Raw genomic sequence first — 20,294 nt, forward strand, 5'->3', positions numbered from 1 at the left:
GTTTTGGCGCATAATGTGACGTTCGAAAACGCAAATCTCCGGTTATGTGTGTCCACACGCATCTACATAAACGGAGTTTTCAAAAATCTTCACTTTGCCCGGAGTTTTTTTAAACCTTCGTTTATTTGCGTTTTCGTGTGGATGACAGGTCAAAACGGAGGAAAATATCTCCGGTTTAGCAGATATCCGCAGATATCCGGCTACGTGTGGACGGGTTTGAAACAACTTCTGGATGTCTTGTGGAATCTTCAGACATCACTGATCCACCTCACCAGTATATACAGCAGAGAGTTTATATTGTTAATTCAATGTAATAATTTTATCAACCTGCTTAATTTTTTCCCGTTTTGACTCTTAGGGGAAATCTGAGCAAGTATCAAACCTTTATGATGAAAGTTTATGCTTTTCGTTTGAGCGCCTGCTCCCTCTGACGTCACTTCCTGCCTGTCAAGAAGAGGGGAGCTTCCTCTCTGCGGAATAAAGAGATGTTTCACAGCTACAGCCTGTATAATACTTGAACTTTAACAACCAGAATATATATGTATACATATATATTGATGTTTAATTGCATTTAGTATTTGGTAAATAAGTTATCGGAAGCATTTTTGTGAGAGCAACCTACCACGGTAAGTAACCGCACCGGCCAGCTAGCGTCAGGTGCTCAAACACACATGTTTTTATGACATTTTCTCCTTCTGTCACCACAAACCTCCAGAGCTTAATCTTCGTCGTCAGATGTCAGTTCTTTACTGCCGCTTTATAGCCGCAGCTTTTGTTTTTCTACCATTCATTTGCTTACATTCATCTATGTTAGCGAAAATGTTAGCACCAAACTCACACATGCAGAAAAGCCACAAACTGAATTTTCTGCCAAGAATAGCGTATAGTCGGTGTTTAAATAGTATAGTCGGTTCATTTGTGTATTTAGTGGTTGGTAGACTATTTTTGTGCCTCTCTGGAGACGCTGTTTTCATCACGTGGGGAATCACGAGCTCCTCCTCATCTTTAACCCTCACTTGTGGCCAAATCTGTGGAGATTCTTGTTTTCTGATAGTTTCATTTTCATTTTCATCTGATGTATACATTTCCATAGGATGGATTAGTTGGTGATGAGTGTCAAAGTGAAAGTGACTTCAATGATATATCATATCCAATTCACTTTTATTTATATAGCACATTTTAAAAAACAACAAGGTTACCAAAGTGCTGCACAATGAGTAAAACAAGACATAATAAAATAGTAAAAAACTAAAAACAGAGTAAAATAGATAAGAGCACATAAAAGCACGAAATAAAAACACACCAAACAGACAACAACCAGTGATTCAGAAACATAAGGCAAGGCAAGGCAAATGTATTTATATAGCACAATTCAACACAAGGTAATTCAAAGTGCTTTACATTGACATTAAAAGCAGCAAGACATAATTAGACAGTAAAAAATTAAGAATAAGATGATAAGAAAAGAAGTAAAATAATAAAAAGCACAAGCTGTTAAAAATAAGGGCAGTAGAGTACAGCAGGTAAGTTTAATTTAGGAGTACGCTTCAGTAAACAGTAATGTTTTTAGGTCTGATTTAAAGGATCTACAGTTGGAGCAGACCTCAGGTCTACAGGAAGTTTGTTCCACCGGTGAGGAGCAGAATAACTGAACGCTGCCTCACCTTGCTTGGACATAAAAGACAGGACAGAGACCACACAACTCTCATGCTGGATTAAAAGCCAAAGAATAAAAATAAGTTTTAAGACGAGATTTAAAAATTTCGAATGTGGGGGCCATTTTGATGTGGGGAGGAAGCTCGTTCCAAAGTTTAGGGGCTATTGCTGAAAAGGCACGGTCGCCCCTGGTTTTTTGCCTGGTTTTGGGGACGACAAGACGCGACTGAGCAGAGGACCTCAAAGACCTCGAGGGAGAGTAAACGTGTAGGAGGTCTGAGATGTATTTTGGTGCCAACCCATTTAATGACTTAAAAATAAACAATAGTATTTTAAAATTAATTCTAGAAGAGACAAGGAGCCAGTGAAGGGAGGCCAGAACGGGGGTGATGTGATCATGCTTGCGTGTTCCTGTTAAAAGAGGAGCAGCCGCGTTTTGGACTAACTGTAAGCGTGCAAGGTTATCTGCGTGTTTGTTTTATTTTGTGACTCACAAATTTTGCTTTTGTGATCCAGTCGCAGCCAAATGAGCGGAGCAGCATTTCCCTCTCCGACGGTAGAGATGGCGGAGATGAACCGTATCCATTATGAGCTGGAGTACACCGAGGGAATCAGCCAGAGGATGCGCATCCCTCAGAAGCTTAAAGTGGCCCCTCAAGCCCATGAGGACCCCAGTGGTGGATTACAGGATTATCCCTCCAGTGTTATAATGCAAGTCCCAGAGAGAATTGTGATTTCAGGTTGGTATGCTCCTTAATATATTGACACGTGCCTGGTCTGCTTTACACCTGACCGATGAATGTTCGTTGACTTTAAAGGGGACCTATTATGAAAAACACGTTTTTTTTCTTGCTTTAACATATATAAAGTGGTCTCCCCTCAGCCTGCCAACTCAGAGAAGGAGGAAAGCAACCAAATTCTGCAGTGTCTGTACAGCCGCCCGGATGAGCCATCCAGTGTGATGTGGCTTCTACGAGCCGTTCAGATTCTGCTGATTTTCGTTACGTAACCAAAATGCAAACCACGCTCACAACTAAACACCGTGTGCTAACTGCATGCGAGCGTCCGACTATCGCGTCGCACTGCGTGACATCGGATGCTCTCTGTCCATCTCCCTCCAGCAGCTGCCACTTTATTGAGGTTTTTGTAGTGAAATGAGGAGGAATCATAGAGATAACTTCTCATTTCAACTAACTGGATCAGCCGTTCCTCATCCGTGACTGTTTCCTACAGCGCTTTCAACGTGAGCGACAGGAAGAAAATAGAGGTGGGGCATCCGATAAATGTTCAGCTCAAAACGGCGCGCCGCGTCGCTGCAGCCAGTTAGGACAGTCCAATAGAAAATAAAGCAATGAAATTGATTTTGTCGCTGGCGCTCGCTCGCATCGCATGCAGTTAGGACACGGTAACTCCGCCGGCTGGAGCTTCCGCTATTTCTTCGTAGCGGTGTATCGCGTCATTCAGGCAGCCAATCAGCACAGTGCCTCATTATCATAGCCCCGTCCACTCAGAATCCAGCATAGATAATGAGGTTAGAGACTGGGATGATAAAGACATGACTCAGAGGCTGAATTTCTAATTTATTTAGCAAAAACAATCAAAAGCTTGTTTTTAAGACGTTCAAGGCCTGTTTAAAATAGGGATTAGATGCCATAATAGGTCCCCTTTAATTCATATGCCTTTCTTCATTTTTCAGGAGATACAAATGACCCTCAGTTCTCCAGACCCAGAGACTTGGACCTTATCCAGTCAACACCTCTAGAAGCCCTGTCGCTTAAAACTCCACCCAGAGTCCTCACCCTCAGTGAGCGGCCCCTGGACTTCATGGAAGAGGAGCAGCGGCCAGTTCCAGATAGTGAGGAGTTGGTAAGTGATAAAGCAGTAAATAATTTATTACAGTGTGATATACAGGGTTATTTTTAGTTGTACTTTTTATGTGACAAGTCCTTGTGGTAAGTCATAACCTGAATCAATCTGGTTTTCTTTTCTCTTATTTCCTTATAGTTGCGACCCCAGGGACGATTGCGAAGGGAACGCTCAGCCAGCGAGAATGCAGCAGTTCGTCATAACAGTCAATTGGTCCTCAATGACTCTACGTAAGTATTGATCTAGACATCGGATTTTTAATGTGGTAGCAGCTCCAGCCGTCACGTTTGCATGTGGTGGCATGCTGCATCTGTCCTTTTGCTTTATGTTTTCTTAAGTCCCTTTGTCATTGTGTTGCTGGCCTTCCGTTGCCATGTGGATTACCTTTTTCAGTTAATTAGAACTTATGCTCCCTTTAGGCCACGTTTACACGTAGCCGGGTATTTACAAAAACGGATATTTTCCCCTCTACGTTTTCAAAAAAATCCTCGTTTACACGGACCCGCATGAAAACGCTCTTAACGTCATGCAAGCCAATCAGAATCCTGGAAAAACATCAACAAATGACACGTGTGTAACTTCCAGTTAAGGGCTGATTTATGGTTCCGCGTTACATTAACGCAGAGCCTACGGCGTAGGGTACGCGGCGACGCGCACGTACCTTGCGCGTCGCCGCGTACCCTACGCCGTCGATTTAACGCGGAACCATAATTCAGGCTTCATGCTGCTGGCTGACGCGCTCACAGGCTTGAATGAGCAGGAGGCTGGACGGGGGGGGGGGAGTTACTTTTAAGTGTGACTTTAGAATATTAAACAGGTAAAATACAAGAAAATATTGACGGTGGCCAAACTAATTGTAAACACAGGTCGCACACATGACGCTGGTGAGTTTCTGGTGCATAATGTGACGTTCTGAAGCTTAAATCTCCGTTTTCCTCCGTTTAGACGCAAACGGGAAAACAGAGTTTTTGAAAATCTCCACTTTGGCCGGAGTTTTCAGAAATGATCGTTTTTGGTGACTTTGACCTCCGTTTCCGTGTAAACGGACGGCCAAAACGCATGAAAACGCCTCCGTTTTTGTAAATACCCGGCTACGTGTAAACGGGGCCTTAGTGTTCATGCAGTAATTCTACTTTTATATACTAATCCATTAACATATTAGTTCTGCTTTAATTCATTCTAATTGGATCATTTCCAGAATGAATAATATGGTATCGGTATGAATACACTCAAAGACACACATACCCTCAGCATCTCGGTAGGAAACAAAATAACAAAGGAAACTTACAAAAAGAACCTACTATGCAGGGCACAAAATTCTGATACAAAACTATTTAAATGTTTCCTACTGTAGGCTTGGATTTTCTTTCCTTATTTGATTGGGGGTTGACATACAGTAACACTAAGTGTGCTTTGTAGCTGTACTGATTAGGTTAAAATTCATAAAGACTGGTTCAGGCTGGGACTTAGTTTTAAGTACGCTAGATATATTGATACAAGACGGGGAGTTTTATGAACTGGTCATTTTTTGCAGCGCAGTTGTGTTTGATGTCTCAGTTTTGTTGATAAGGTCACCGTCTCTAGTGTGGGTGTAACCCATTCAGACCTGATGCAACATGAACTGTACATGCTTTCATCTTTCAACCCTGAATCAAAACCTTTTTTGACTCAAAATTATAAAAAAAGAAAAGACAACAACTTACAGTAAAACTGCTGGATCAACCTCTCAAATGTAATTTATTTTACAACACTTAAGAGGCTAAGAAATAAGTGGTTTTACTTTTGGGTTTTCCAGAAAGCACTAAGATTTTAAAAAGGTGCTTTTCAGCAAAGACTTTGGTCTGCATGGGTTAACAGTGACACGATTATACTTACATTTTTGGTTGTTGTTGTTTTTGTTGTTGAGTGTGTCTATACTTGGTGTGCTGTGGTGGTTTTTCGGGTTTCAGTTTTGGATATTGCTTTTTTGTTACTTTGACTTGGCTGAAAATCTTGCAAAGTCAGTTGAGGATAGTATCTTTTCCTTATTTCTCTCCCTTTCCTTCCTCTTCTTCCTCCTCTGCCCTCTTGTCCATTTCCTCCTCCTCCTCCCCTTTGAATTCCCTCCTTTTATTGTTGGGCACTGAGCAGTGTGGCCTCACACCCCCCAGCCACTGTCCAACCATGCCCCTCTGTCACCGTGGCTGAAGAGCATAACCTGTACAGCGCTAGTGGTGTTCTATCTTTCATCCAGTCCACTACACGTCGGGCCTACCAGCAGGTCCTGGAGGTCTTGGATGAAAACCCACGCAGGTGACCTCCCAGTCATAGTCTTTTTTTTTTGCTGCTTCTTCTTCATCTTTTTTTTTTTTCTTTTTGTTAGACAAAGCTAGGTTTGTCAGTGATGGTAATCAAGTTATTGTGTGATATAAGCAGAGCATGAGTTTTATTAACTGCTGCTCTTCAGAACCTGTGAGTGACTATCTTTAATTTATTACAAGATTAAGTCCACTGCCTGCCTATTAATAATAATAGTACTAATAAACAGTTATTAATTAAAGATTTGGGTCTGGCCATTTCTGACTATGTCAAGCCACTGATGGCATGAGATATTGCTTGTTGTTTCAGGTGGAGCTGGTGATCAAAGTTGACCAACTTGTTTTAGTTATTGTTGGATTCAAACTTTTGGTTTCACTTTAGAGGGATGTGATTCCCTTTGCAGCAGAAGGAAAACATACTTAACTTGTGGTACTCGGGTTTGTTGTTTTTTTTTTTAAGTTCAATTGCCAAATTTAGTAGCTGAAAGCAGTTGGAAGTGAACTGAGTGTATAGATCATGGGATCTTCCTGTGCAACTATTTTTTTTTAAATGTTTGCCTTGGAGAGGTTAGCATGAGGTCATACCTTTGGCACAAAACATGCTTTCACATTCTTGGCCTCACATGACGTACTGGTATATTTAAGGACAATGCACATCAAGTCAGTTAAGAGCATTTGTTTTCGTGTGAGGCCAAGAAAGGTTCGCTTCACTTTTTCTAAATTGGCCCAAAAAATGTTGATATTGAGATGTGTGCTAGTTGTGTGTGTGTGTGTGTGTATGTAAAGTGTTTCTTTAGACGTCTTTTTGCTTCTTCTCCCAATTCTTGTCTTTCCCCACCTCCTCAGCAAACCATCTCTGCGAGGGGGGTCGGCTTCAAGTTCCAACCCCCTGCATGACTCCAGGTAACTTCACCTGGCACCTCATTCTCTTCCTCTCTCCTTGTTTTCATCCTCTCCTGCCTTTTGTATTCATTTGGGGTCAAATTGAGGTTAAGTCTTGCCTTCAGTATTCAAGATGAAAATAATGTTGCGATTGTGAAATTTATTTTCCTCAATGTGCCGTCTGAATTACATTTCTTTGGTTGTAATACATCATATTCAAATGAGTGTTCTTCATTTCAAGGCTCGCATTATCAACTTATGAGGCCTCTATGGATGGGGCGGGCGATGACATGACGGTGGTGGATGCAACAACAATTCGGCGTCAGGTTAGTATTTTTTTTTTTTTTTTTTACAATATTATAGCAAATAATGGAAGCTCTGTAACTAAAGATGAATAAATCTGTTGTTTCATTAGCTGATCAAGCTGAACCGGAGACTCCAACATTTGGAGGAGGAGAACAAAGAGCGAGCAAAGCGGGAGATGGTCATGTACTCTATCACTGTCGCTTTCTGGCTCATTAACACTTGGGTGTGGTTGCGACGTTAAAGATGGCCTGTATTTGAACCATCGGCATGACAGGAGAACCTACTACTCCTTATTCAGTGTGTCAAATTATTAGCTAAAGAGACCTTGGCACTTGTGTGAGGCCCGTTTCCCACAGGGTCGATTATCTTGATTGTTTTGTTTATTTAAAACATGTACAGTTGTTTTTCTGTTGTGGTGTTTTTTTTTGTTTTCTTTTTTTGTTTTGATTTTTTACTTTTATTTCATTTTGTGTATTCATTTTCTTGTTTCACTTTTATTCAGAATTTACTTGCCCAATGATGAATATGACTTGTAAATATTTGTTCATGATACTCAAAGTTTTGGGAACATTCACAAATATTGAACTGCATAGTTTATCAAGATAGAAAGAAAAAATAAATAAAACAGTTCAGTGTGTAAACACGCAACTACATGTAAACATGTTGAATATTTATTGCAGAGACAACCATGTGACTTGGACTGGGAAATGCAATGCTTAATAAAACCATACCTATCATGTTCTGTCCTTTGTCTTTATTAACAATGAAATGAACTAGATTTTACTGTTTTGTGAAAAGAAAAACCTACCATATCTCTACAAAGTGTTATATCAATAAATTAAAGTTTTACATTTTTTTTTTTTTCATTTAAAAAGAGAAAGCTTAACAGATTAAGTCAAAATTACTCCCTCAAAACTGTTACAACTAAACAACCACACTGAAACTAACCAATATACAAAGAAAGGCATTTCCTTTCACTGGTCATAACAAATGAATATTCATTTTCCAATTGGATTATCATTGCTGAACTTTTGTCAGTATTAAATTTCTATTTATTACAAAACGGCTATATTTAACAGTAGCCTAATTTTGCACAAATAGAACATTTACAAATAAGAGTATTAATCCAGTTCCTCAATCAGGCAGCTTGGTGAAGGAGAGTATTTGTTTGAGTTGGACTTTGGTTGACGTAAAAGGCCGTCACCCTCTGGATACATCAAGGATGAAGAATCATGTGAGACCTCAGATGTCATTAAAAATGACTTTTCATCTAGACCAAAAGATGAGATGCCATCACTCTGATTCCCATTTGGTTCTTCATCAAAGCTTTCTGATATGATTTCTATTTTTGGTTTGAACCCCTGATGAAAACACATTTCAGTAAAATCTTCTGTATCCACATCTTCTAAATCAGGCAGGTCATCGACACGCAGTGATTGATTTAGTGAAAGGTGAATGGTTTCCAGCTGCTCCTCATCCTCCAGCTCTGTCACCAGTGGTCCAGGACCATGAGCCGGTAGAACCTCATCTCCTTCAAGAGGAGGTGCCCTGGACACAGGAGCCGGGGTTTTTTCAGGCGACTCTACCTTTGCTCCAATCGTCTTGAACTGGTCTTGTTCACATTCTTCTTCTGTCTCTAAGATCTGTTTTTCAGTACCTACTTGCTCATCTCTCTCAGACTTCATCTGTAATTGGTCCTCCTCATCTTTCTCAAACTGCTCTTTCTGCAGCCCAAGACCCAGCAGGTGTTGTTTTGCATCTTCACCATTTATCCCATGTTCACTAGACGCCTGTTTTGATTGACTGTCCAAGAACTCCTCATGGGCATCCAGGCTGGCCTCCACAAATACCTGCACCTCCTCTCCTTGCAAAGGGGCAAGGGTTTGGATGCTGTGTTCATCTTGACTTTCTGGAATGGAGAGTGCACCAGTTTCACCTGAAATGAAACAATACAATGTTTTGCTTGTTTTTCTTCATGAATATATAATAACAGTGGTGGACAGTAATGGAGTAAATTTACTTAAGTACATATCCAGAGGATTTGTACTTTACTTGAATATTAGATTTCTTTGGTACTTATTACTCTTACTTGAATACATTTCCAAGACAAATATTTTTACTTTTACTCGAGTAAATTTCTAGGAAGGCTGAAAAGTACTCGTTACTTTCAGGTCTGCTCTTTTTTCTTCTTCCCTAAAATCCTATTGGACACAAGCTGTTTTTGTCAAAGGAGGAGACCTATCACAGTGCACGCTCTCCACTGGGATGTACGTAAAGTGGAAATACGTCAAGCCTCCTCAAAACGATACCGCCAAAGTAGCCTGCGTTTGTCAAGACATAGCCGCAACAATGGCTACGCCTGCGTCAGGAGAAGAAAGACAATCCGCTGAGTCGTCTGAGTCTGATAATGAGCCGGACTCGGAGCAGGGACTTTCACAAAATCCTTGGCCGTATCTTAACTCAATGTTTTAGTTCGACCAAGTAAAAAACGAGGGCACGGACAAACCACAGACATTTATTTTCAAATGTTTATTGTGTCTGCCGAAGCAGAACTACCTCTCTGCTTTCAACAACTCAACATCGAATTCTCAGAAACAAGAGTTAAAAGATCCTTAAATTAATTTAGAAAAATATAGTAATTTACTGATGTGGAAAATAAGAAATTTACTCGTACTCTAAAAGTATGAGTAAATTTAAAAGCATTTACTTTTGGATACTTAAGTACCTTTAAAAGCAAGTACTTTTCTACTCTTACTCGAGTAATATTTTGACTGAGCTACTTTTACTTTTAACGGAGTAAATTTTGACCAGTAGTATTTGTACTCTTACTCAAGTACTGGGGTCGAGTACTCTGTCCACCTCTGTATAATAATAATAATAATAATAATAATAATAATAATAATAATAATAATAATAATAATGGATTACATTTATAATGCACTTTTCTTAGACACTCAAAGCACTAAAATATGCACTAGTGTTGTACAAGCTGAAAACCAATCACCTTTGACCTGTAGCTCTTGCAGATGGTGTCTCTCTTGGCCATTTTTGCGAATCAATGCCATCGCATTCAAGCTGTCCTGGATCTTCCTTCTCTCCTTTGTTTCCCACTTCTCCCTCTCCCTGCGCTCTTCCTCCAGCCCTCCTTCAGCCCATGCCTCTGCACATGCACGGTCTTGGGGGAACACGGGACGATCATCAAGGAAAGTGAGCTGCTTGAGGCGTACAATCATACTTTTTCTGTAGTTTGGGATCTGTCTCACCACTCCATTTCCCATCAGATTCAGTACTCGCAGATCTGGCATGGCCTCAAGCACAGTGAGGATCTCAGGGTCATGTAACAGGTTGTGAGACAAGTCCAACACATTTACAGCCGGACAATCTCTCAAGTGCTCTATGTCCCCCACAGTTTTCAGTCTATTATGCGTAATCTGCAGAGTGCTTAGCTCAGGAAGGCATGAGATGTTCTCAATAATGGAAATGTAGTTGTTGGAGACATTCAGCGTGCAGAGCTTTCTCAGGGGTTCAAGGTTCTCCAGCTTGTATATGAGGTTTTGCTGAAGGAACAAGCAGCGCAGATCAGTTTGGGCCTCCAGATTCTCAATCTTCTCCAGTCCGTTACTCTCCAGCCAGAGACACCTCAGCCCTGTGTAATCCTCCAGGTTCTCGATGGTGGAGAAACCTTTGAAATGCAGATACAGTGTGTCATTCAAATAAGGCGTGGAGTACAGTTTGTGTTGCCTACAGTGGTCCTTGAGGAACTTCTTGGTCATACGTGGCCCTGAGGTTTTTTCATTTTGCCCTTGGATTGAGTTTTGTGTTGATTGAGCTTCAGGTTTTGCTTTAGCTTCATCCTTTATGACGGTGTCTGGTCCGTTTCTGATGGAGATGTCTGTGATATCTCCGCTTTCCATTGGAGTTGCCGTCCCCGCTTTATCATCCATCCTTTACTCGAGATAAACTAAACTTTGCCCAAAATAAATAATAAAAATGTACGATACTTCTTTACGATTCTTCTTTTTCTTGGCGTAATAAACTGCCAAGTTGTTTCATCGGAAAAATATCATCCGGTAAACTGCTCGGTTAGTTAACGTCGGTCACCGTTGGTGTTTGTTTCCATGGTTACGCACATAGGGTCAGTTAGAACGTTGCAACCGGATATAGTTTTTCGTTCCCCGTCGGACACATTTCGCTGTTACATTTCTCAGCCAGTTCCATGCTATGCTAAGCACTGTTGATGAAACATGGCAACGGGGTTCATATTAAACCGGGGCGCCCTAACTTTAGGAATTCATTGCCAGCGTGTTTGCAGAGGTATTTCGCTATCCCAGGTTCGGGAGAAAAAGCGATGGATGAAAGCGTACGAACACCTGATGGCGAAGAAGTTAAAGCTTGAAGGACCTCCGCCGCCGACGCCACGGTAACAGCAGAGAGCAGCTCAAGGCCACTCACACTGCAGTCACACACACAGGACTGTCTCAGAACATTAGTATGATAAAGTCCTTTTATTTTCTATAATTCAAAAATGACATACATTCTGGATTCATTACAAATCAACTGAAATATTGCGAGCCTTTTATTATTTTAATATTGCTGATCATGGCTTACAGCTTAAGAAAACTCAAATATCCTATCTCAAAAAATTAGAATATTCTGAGAATCTTAATCTTAAACTGTAAGCCATAATCAGCAATATTAAAATAATAAAAGGCGTGTAATATTTCAGTTGATTTGTAATGAATCCAGAATGTATGACATTTTTTTTTTTTAATTGCATTACAGAAAATAAATAACTTTATAACAATATTCTAATTTTCTGAGACAGTCCTGTATATTAGAGAGCTGGATATAATGGTCCATATAGTTTCACAATACCGTATTTTTATTTTATTGGTTTAGTTGATGGGGACAATGCAGTTTAAACATAGTTTCAGTACAATGACAGCAACTGATGTTCTGCACATAGAGTTTATAGCTATTGCTAATTTGCAACTCCTGTCCCTAGTTGGGCTTTTCTAACAATAAAATACAATACAACAATATCTAGGACCTATAATACAAAATATAAAATTACATCTATTTAAAAACAATCACAAAATAAACAGTCACATAATCCCACAATCTCCACACATCATACACATACTCCCTCACTCATTCACTCCCTCTCAACACGCATCACAACACACACAGTAACAACATTTCAAAAGTGGGTACAATCCTGTTGTGTTTTCAGCCAGTGAACTTAGCTTATCTTAGTGTTTTTTCTTCAACATTTATTTTTAGAGTTTTATTGGTAATTACAGTACAGATTCAGATGACTTTATTAATCCCTTTGTGAGGTTCCCTCTGGGAAATTGATATCTCCATCTCACACACACAGCACTGTAATTTACAAATAAAACACCCCAAAAGCCAAACACTGATTTTATAAAGATAAAAAATTAAAAAGAGATAAAAATAGAAATAAAAGGTAAAAATAAAAAGAATTACAGTACACACTCGTATCGGGAATGCTCTGTTCACACCTGATTCTTTACTTTGATTGAATTTGTAGGTTCACAGGTCACACCGGAAATAAAAGTAGATCTATTATGCTTCTCGTACCAAAATCTCGATTAAATGTCTGTGACATGGTTTGTACAGAGTGCCCCAGACACACTGCAAAAACATCTTAAAAAACAAACAAAAAAAAACATTGTTCAGTTTAAATACAGCCAGTTTTTGACTCCAGTCTTCCATGGAATTCCCCTTTCTTGAATAATTAGTCACAATTTTTCACTGCCCTCTTCGCCTTATTCCAACTGCAACAAAATGTATCGTAGATATAAACATGTGGAAGCTGATTAGAAGAAGAAAAAAAAGCAGAAGTTTTGATTCCAAGTCGTTTTAGACAAGACTGCTGTCAAATGAATTCAAATAAACAAAAGTTCATAAGTTAATACAGGTAACGAGTGGAGGACAGAGGAGCCTCTTAAAGAAGAAGTTACAGAAATCAGAAACCAGAAATCTTGCTTGTTTGTAGGTGACCAAATACTTATTTTATCCAGGAATTTACCAATGAATTCAGTAAAAATCCTACAATGTGATTTCCTGGATTCTTTCCCCCCATTCTCTCTCATAGTTGAAGTGAAACTTTGATGAAAATAACAGGCCTCTCGCATCTTTTTAAGTGGGAGAACTTGCACAATTGGTGGCGGACTAAATACTTTTTTGCCCCACTGTAGTTGGTATTGGATAACTGGGTAAATCCACGAGGCAGATACGTATACTAGAAATGTACGGGTCGGGACAGGTGTCAATAGGGCTGAAGAATGTCTCAGCTTAAGCAGTACATTACACTATGCATGTGAATGTTTTTTCTTGTGACACTTGAACTGTACCAATTAGAAGTAACAAGATTGATTGAGTCAAGTCAGAGACTTATCTTTATGTTTTACTGTCTTTCAGGTCGCAAAAGCCAAACTGGGATTACCATGCTGAGGTTCAGGCTTTCACTGCCCGCCTTCATGAAAACTTCTCCCTGGAGCTACTGAAAACAGCCTTTATCAATCCCTGTTACCTACAGGTGGAGCAGGAGAGGAGGAAGGAGTTAGGGGTGGACTCTGAGACCACGGCTCTGGCTCTGAGCAATAATATTCAGTTGAGTGAAAAAGGAGCAAGTTTCACCAAAAGCTTCCTGACCGACTGGTGTCGGGCAAGTTTTCCAAACCTGCCAGATGAGGGGATGGAAAGTGTCGTGGGCCATCTCACCAGTCAGGCAGTCGTAACGTATGTGGCAAGAAATCTTGGCATTGAGGACCTAACCTTGAGTGCAGAGTTCCCTGTTCCAGATGGTGTGCTCCATTCAACATTCATGGCAGTGATTGGAGCTCTGCAGGAAAGCAGTGGAGCAGAGCAAACTGGGTTTTTTCTCAGGGTATGTTCATCTTAAATCTCCTCTGTTGGTTTACTTGTCTTCCAGTATTTCATTATTCTAAACCCCCACCTACTCTGCTCCACTTTAGGATTTCCTTTTGACTCAGCTAATAGGAAAGGATGTGTTTGATATGTGGACTGTGGTCAACCCCATGGGACTGCTGGTGGAAGAGCTTACTAAGAGGAATGTTCCTCTGCCGGAGCCTCGTCTAATCAGGGCTGCTGGAGCCAGTACTGTCCTGCCACTGTACTTTGTTGGCTTGTACAGGTAAGTGTGCTGTTATGTATGCAATTATGACACTTATCTTATGTCACATCAAGTTATGCTTGAGTTTTTAGTTAGATTCAGGCAGTTTGTTATGGATTTGATAATCAGTAAAAATGTATATATGATATGCATTTTGAATTTACTTTCTGTTCTTTTCTTTCTCATTCAGTGACAAAAAGCTCCTGGCTCATGGTCCAGGAGAGACGCTTGCTGGAGCTGAAGAAGAAGCAGCACGAGTCGCTCTCCGCAAACTTTACGGCTACACTGAAAACCGCAAACCATTTGATTTCTCTCCACAACAGCAGCATCAGCAATCATTATTTCATGCAGCTGGTATCAATTGATGAAGTTATTAAAAATGTTGTTGCAGCATAAAATGATGTAAAAGGGGATTCATATGGGCAAGAATTGCATTTCATACTGCAGACTTGGAACAACAGATTTGTCTGAATGCTGTTAAATTACACTTTTTACTGGATTTTTTGTTGTTGTTGCTAATAAGCAGCAGATTCACCTGTCCATAATACCCCAACATCTGATTATCTCCTTGTAAATAATAAAATTGGCATTTGGTTTATCTTTTATTCTGTTGTGTAAATTGTGTATAATAAAAAAATGTAAAGATGCATTCCTATATTTTGTCTATTAATTCACAAATTTCCTACACATTATTTTGACAAAACAATACATGCATATAAATTGGTATTTGTCTTGTTTTGTTCCTTCAATTTTCATTCATAATTTATTAAGAATGGCTTGTATGGGCAGTTTAATTAGAGGGAGCCCAACTCACCAAATGGTCCACGTTCACCATTAGCTTGACTCAAAGAAAAACATTCATTTTGTTGCTATGAAAGAGTACTCGTGCAACAACTGAATTTTCTGGCTCCTGTATCTCTTACTACATACTTTTCTTGGTGAAGGTATTTTGCCATAATTTAGCTTTAGTGAAAATCCAGATGCTTATGTGAATTTCTATTGCATTACTTATTAAAATGTTGTGCTCGGTGCATTTCTTGAAGTTTTCTATTCCACATACCACTTTTGGGACATATGGACCTCCGTTCATTAACATTGCAGTAACTATACTCATCCTCACAGTGGCGCTGATGTGCCAAAGAAATATCGCCGGCCTTTCTTGCGATGTCATGAGTACAGCCGGAGAGCTCATTACAGGGCAAGATAGGAATAAGCAGTAACATTATGAGTCGTTTTCTTTAGCTATACAAATTGTGTCTTCTAGTTTAAACCAGACGTATGACTGGAGTTGTGTTTTTCATTATTAGAAAAATGCAGATGTAAAAACATAGGTGCTGTTGCTGCCATATCGATTAAAATTGGTTAATGTAGATTCTAGAGCGTACTACTTCGGGAGACATCTGAACGAGATTAGAATCAGAATCAGAATCCGCTTTATTGGCCAAGTTTGAACATTGTCCGACAAGGAATTTGACTCCCGTTATTTCGCTCACTGTACCCATATTAACAAATAGCAAACAGTAAATAAACAAACGTGGCACTTATTAACATATATATAATTAAAAAACTGAAAGCAGCAGTATGAGGTAACATGTAATGACGCCTCTAAATAACATACTTTTTTGCAGCAGAATGAGGCAGAATGAATGAATTAATACTTTATTACAGACTCAAAAGGTTCCATATAAAATACATAAAAATTACAGGTCACACATTAAAATACATGCAAACATCTGTTCCAATGTTTCCATATGTGTACTTTGTATTACTCCGTTTGATGTTAGTGAGTGCAGTTATTAGACAATTTTCTGACTCATGGAGTCGACACATAAATTTAAACATAAAATTCCTCAGCAGAGCATGGAGGGTGGGGACATAACAATTAACAAATAAAGTGCTTGCACTTGTCCATCTTGGAAGCTTAAGGAGGATCCTGAACGCATCATTATATGCTACCGGCAACTTCTTTAGCTTGGCGGTGGTCAGACATGATTATTGTTGGAAGGTGCATTGTTACAGCATGTGATGAATGAATGAATGAATGAATGAATGAATGAATTGTTTATTATGTGTCATACACCTCTAAGGTGCCCAGCCTATAAGGGCGTACAAGACACAGATACACTACACCAGCAAACAAACATCAGCTGCGTACAAACAAAAACACAAACACAAAATTATAAATTCCACTTATACATTACAGATCAGATCCTTTCTCAGTTTTCATATAATTTTTCCTTTCTCTGTTTCCAGGCTCTCTTTATAAAAGGTAGCTATAGAGAAAACCTCTTCTTTAAAAAAAACATTCCAATTTAGCATCATCCTCAGTCCAAAACAACTCAGGTTTCAAATCTTGCATTTTCTGAAATTAAAACTTCCTGGCTTCATCATATAATGGACAATAAAACAAAAAAGTTCATCCTCAATAACATTTAGATCACAAACACTACATAAGCTTTCCTCTTCAGGAACAGAGTTATACCTACCTGTTTGTATTTCTGTGTGATAGTGTTATTATTATTATTATTATTATTATCAGGGCCCCGTCGCTCTGGAATGACCTGCCGGAGGAGATCAGGCGAGCCACATCTCTGTCCATTTTTAAATCTCTTTTAAAAACACACTCTTTTTTAAATGTGCTTTTACTTAACATCTAATAATGTACTCTATAATATCCAATGTTAGTATTTTCTAATGTTTTATTGTATTTCTATGTTCTTATGTTTTTATATTTTTGTCATTTTATTGGATTCTGCCTTTTAATTCTGCTCTTGTAAAAGCACCTTGTAACTGTGTTTGGAAAGGTGCTATACAAATAAAGCTTATTATTAATATTATTATTATTATTATTTTTATTATTATTATTATTATTGTTGTTATTGTTATTATTCTTGGACACTCTAAGTGCATTGTCATTACACTGCATCCGTATGTAAGACCACCTGTTTCAGACATCTTGGAAGTCACGGCCTTTACTCGGGACCATAGACATATATAAAGGCTAGATGACTCGTCCGCGCTGCTGCCAATGCAGAGCGACGTCGTTCACCGGCGGCCATCTTGCCACAGGAGAACTCGCTCAGAATAACATTGTGTTCAATGGAGCATGTACTGCTTAAACAACCTTAACTTGCTCAATTCTCAACAGATTTTCAAACAGTTCAGTTTGTTATGAACGTCAGAGATGTAGTTATGACACTGCATACTTGTGAATAATTATAAACATTGAAAAACGTACTTTTGTATGAAAATAACAAGAAACAGATAGCTATGACATGGTATTTATATTAAATCAATATTTCTATAGTATTCTTAGTAATATTTATATTTACATTATAACATATATACATATATTATTACCTTATAACATGTATATATATTACATTATAACATGTTTATATATTATTACATTATGATGAAAACACATGTTATAATGTACACATATACACATGTTATAATGTAATATATACATGTTATAAGGTAATAATATACGTATATATGTTATAATGTAAATATAAATATTACTAAGAATACTATAGAAATATTGATTTAATATAAATACCATGTCATAGCTATCTGTTTCTTGTTATTTTCATACAAAAGTACGTTTTTCAATGTTTATAATTATTCACAAGTATGCAGTGTCATAACTACATCTCTGACGTTCATAGAAAACCAAACTGTTTGAAAATCTGTTGAGAATTGAGCAAGTTAAGGTTGTTTAAGCAGTACATGCTCCATTAAACACAATGTTATGAGTGAGCGTCTCTCCTGTGGCAAGATGGCCGCCGATGAACGACGCTGGAGACTCCGCCTTGAGTCATCTAGCCTTTATATATGTCTATGCTCGGGACTCCGTACTTTGGCTCTGACCCAAAAAAAGCGGTGTGGACCGCATAAAGGCTGATTTATGGTTCCGCGTTACACCAACGCAGAACCTACAGCGTACCTTGCGCGTCGCCGCGTACCCTACGCCGTCGTTTTAACTCGGAACCATAAATCAGACATAACGGGATTTCAGCGAAAGCGGAAGGAGCGGGACAGGAAGCCTCTTTCGTGCGCCCTCTGATCCAACGCCCGAACCTCGTTGCTGGAGGAGACGCGAGTAGAGGCCGCCCTGACTGACTAACCGAGCCAGCCGTCCCCTCCCTCCCCGCCTCCAGCACCTCCAGCACCCCCAGCACCAGCCGACAAGCCGGCAAAAGCACAGCCCCTTTGTCCTACTTGTAGCTCCCTCTCAAATTCTGCCGGCTGCATTTTAATCGCGCCTGTTATATCCTTTCACCATGGCGGCTAGTGCGAAGCGAAAACAGGAGGAGAAACACCTGAAGATGCTGCGAGAAATGACCAGTTTGCCTCCCAACAGAAAGTGCTTCGACTGCGACCAGCGCGGCCCGACCTACGCCAACATGACCGTGGGCTCCTTCGTGTGCACCTCCTGCTCCGGCATCCTGTGAGTGTTATATTATTATATAAACATATATATGTGATCCAGCGCTTTCTCCTGCACAGGGCTGTGTCTGTTAGCGGGGGCTAACGCTGGAGTAGGGGACACTAATGCCGCGTTCCATTTACCTCGGAAGTGGGGATTTCCCAGTTCCCAGTTGGATTTTTCAACTGGAACGCCCCTCGAAGTGGGATTTCTCACTGGGAAAGTGGGAGAGTCTTCACCACCCCCGAGTTCAGATTCCAAGATGGCTGCCCCGGTTGTAAACAGTAGAAGGGAGCTCTGTAATAATTCGTAGCACTTCTTTCTAGTTTTGGTCACACTAAATCAGTCGTATACAAGTATTGGTCGGCATATATATGCTGCTATAGTGTAATTTACATTTTTCATGTGGTATATAAGAACTACTAACTTGTTTTCCGACTTTGTAACTGGAACGCTGATAACTCGGCTGTGACGTCATTCCCAGTTGCGAGTTTCGACTTCCGAGGTAAATGGAACGCAGCATAATGCCGCGTTCCATTTACCTCGGAAATCGGAACTCGCAACTGGGAAGGGCAGCCTTCTTGGAATGGTAACTCGGGGGTGGTGAAGCTTCTCCCACTTCCCCAGTAGGAAATCCCACTTCGAGGGGCGTTCCAGTTGAAAATTCCGACTGGGAACTAGGAAATTCCGACTTTCCGAGGACAAATGGAACGCGGCATTAAACGGTGACTTGTGCTTGTTTTGACATTGTCTGGGCCGGGCTGTGTTGGGCGGGGTGCGCATGGAGGTGTCGGTGCTCCACATAGCGGAGGAAACGGGGAGAGACCAGCGCTAGCTGGCTCTAGCCTCCACGGCTAGCCTGTGAACTTCACTTGCACTTGCCAGCTAAAAGGGTGGATTATGGTTCTGCGTTAAATATACGGCGTAGGGTTACGCAGCGACGCGCACCGTACGCGCCGTAGAGGCTGCGTCGGTGTAACGCGGAACCATAAATCAGCCTTAAGTCTGCAGATAAACCCGCAGTCAGCTGCTCGCACCGGTTCCCATACCTGCCAACATTGGGCTGTGAAAAATAGGGAGATTTTCTGGGGTAGCGGTTGGAATGCTCCACTCACAACATCCCCACCCTGATATAAACAAAACGACTTTTAATGAGCTTTAAATCCATAACTACAATGAAATGTGCTAAAATGTACCTCCCAAAATGACTCTACAGCCTTTTTGGAGCCAAATAAGTTTAGTATTAATAACAATAAAATACAATATTTGTAGAATTTTCCAGCTTCCCTTTGTCATCCAAGGACCTGTTGTAATTGTAGGGTTAGACTTTGCAGCTTCAATCACTTTCTTGGAGGAACATACTTGTGGCCAGGGCTGGTATGGTTTATCCTGCAAGAAAGGAGTGCTCAAAGAGTAGAATTATCATCACCATGCTGAATGAGCTCTCTGAGCTTCATTGCTGTGAGAGATGCAGAGCATTGCCTTCATCAGTGATACCAGATTTGTAAAGCTCTCCTCTTTCCCTAGAAGAACCCAGAACCTTCAACTCTCTCTTCCTGTGGGAGATCCTTGCTTGCTACGACTTGATACTCCACCAACTCTTCCCTCAGCTTTTTTTCAAAGCATTTTCTCAAACAAAACAAATTTTCAAATGTTCAAATAACAAAATAACATATTTCAACCATTTTCCAAA

At 40.1% G+C, this 20,294-nt stretch overlaps 4 protein-coding genes across 13 annotated transcripts in view; 3 read left to right on the forward strand and 1 right to left on the reverse strand.

Moving 5' to 3' along the window:
• The first annotated feature begins 442 nt into the window (after positions 1 to 442).
• On the forward strand, positions 443 to 7,744 carry mffa (mitochondrial fission factor a). Of its 2 annotated transcripts, XM_061719152.1 has the most exons (8): positions 443 to 626; positions 2,173 to 2,396; positions 3,353 to 3,522; positions 3,661 to 3,752; positions 5,653 to 5,814; positions 6,666 to 6,722; positions 6,943 to 7,027; positions 7,117 to 7,744. In XM_061719152.1, the coding sequence occupies exons 2-8, from the start codon at positions 2,183 to 2,185 to the stop codon at positions 7,246 to 7,248; spliced, it is 912 nt and encodes a 303-aa protein (XP_061575136.1). In that variant the 5' UTR covers positions 443 to 626; positions 2,173 to 2,182; the 3' UTR covers positions 7,249 to 7,744. The 2 variants fall into 2 exon arrangements, with proteins under 2 accessions (XP_061575136.1, XP_061575137.1); XM_061719153.1 differs by lacking the exon at positions 5,653 to 5,814.
• Positions 7,745 to 7,990: 246 nt separating this feature from the next.
• dnaaf1 (dynein axonemal assembly factor 1) lies at positions 7,991 to 10,951 on the reverse strand. Its single transcript, XM_061720521.1, has 2 exons — positions 10,012 to 10,951; positions 7,991 to 8,943 (listed from the first exon to the last, which is right to left on the reverse strand). Exons 1-2 carry the CDS (start codon positions 10,949 to 10,951, stop codon positions 8,129 to 8,131), a joined length of 1,755 nt encoding a protein of 584 aa, XP_061576505.1. The 3' UTR covers positions 7,991 to 8,128.
• Positions 10,952 to 11,195: 244 nt separating this feature from the next.
• Positions 11,196 to 14,816, forward strand: mrpl44 (mitochondrial ribosomal protein L44). The gene is made up of 4 exons (XM_061720271.1): positions 11,196 to 11,427; positions 13,455 to 13,923; positions 14,012 to 14,190; positions 14,360 to 14,816. The coding sequence occupies exons 1-4, from the start codon at positions 11,252 to 11,254 to the stop codon at positions 14,532 to 14,534; spliced, it is 999 nt and encodes a 332-aa protein (XP_061576255.1). The 5' UTR covers positions 11,196 to 11,251; the 3' UTR covers positions 14,535 to 14,816.
• A 3,325-nt stretch (positions 14,817 to 18,141) lies between these two features.
• Positions 18,142 to 20,294, forward strand: part of agfg1a (ArfGAP with FG repeats 1a) — a 40,346-nt gene continuing 38,193 nt past the window's right edge. For 3 of the 9 annotated variants that reach the window (XM_061719157.1, XM_061719158.1, XM_061719161.1), the window contains exon 1: positions 18,149 to 18,622. In XM_061719157.1, the coding sequence (XP_061575141.1) occupies positions 18,456 to 18,622 (167 nt within the window). In that variant the 5' untranslated portion in view covers positions 18,149 to 18,455. Of the gene's footprint in view, positions 18,623 to 20,294 lie in introns of all 9 variants that reach the window. The other 6 variants (XM_061719160.1, XM_061719155.1, XM_061719154.1 and 3 more) reach the window with 6 other exon arrangements.

The sequence above is a fragment of the Cololabis saira genome, chromosome 4 (assembly GCF_033807715.1).
Source record: "Cololabis saira isolate AMF1-May2022 chromosome 4, fColSai1.1, whole genome shotgun sequence".
In the NCBI taxonomy this organism is placed as follows: Eukaryota; Metazoa; Chordata; class Actinopteri; order Beloniformes; family Belonidae; genus Cololabis; species Cololabis saira.

Coding starts and splice junctions, on each gene's coding strand:
- mffa (XM_061719152.1), top strand. CDS start 2,183: ATGAGCGGAGCAGCATTTCCCTCTCCGACGGTAGAGATGGCGGAGATG. Junction 6,723..6,942: donor AACCCCCTGCATGACTCCAG/GTAACTTCACCT, acceptor CTTCATTTCAAG/GCTCGCATTATCAACTTATG. Junction 7,028..7,116: donor CAACAACAATTCGGCGTCAG/GTTAGTATTTTT, acceptor TTGTTTCATTAG/CTGATCAAGCTGAACCGGAG.
- dnaaf1 (XM_061720521.1), bottom strand. CDS start 10,951: ATGGATGATAAAGCGGGGACGGCAACTCCAATGGAAAGCGGAGATATC. Junction 8,944..10,011: donor GCAAGAGCTACAGGTCAAAG/GTGATTGGTTTT, acceptor GTTTCATTTCAG/GTGAAACTGGTGCACTCTCC.
- mrpl44 (XM_061720271.1), top strand. CDS start 11,252: ATGGCAACGGGGTTCATATTAAACCGGGGCGCCCTAACTTTAGGAATT. Junction 11,428..13,454: donor CCTCCGCCGCCGACGCCACG/GTAACAGCAGAG, acceptor ACTGTCTTTCAG/GTCGCAAAAGCCAAACTGGG. Junction 14,191..14,359: donor TACTTTGTTGGCTTGTACAG/GTAAGTGTGCTG, acceptor TTTCTCATTCAG/TGACAAAAAGCTCCTGGCTC.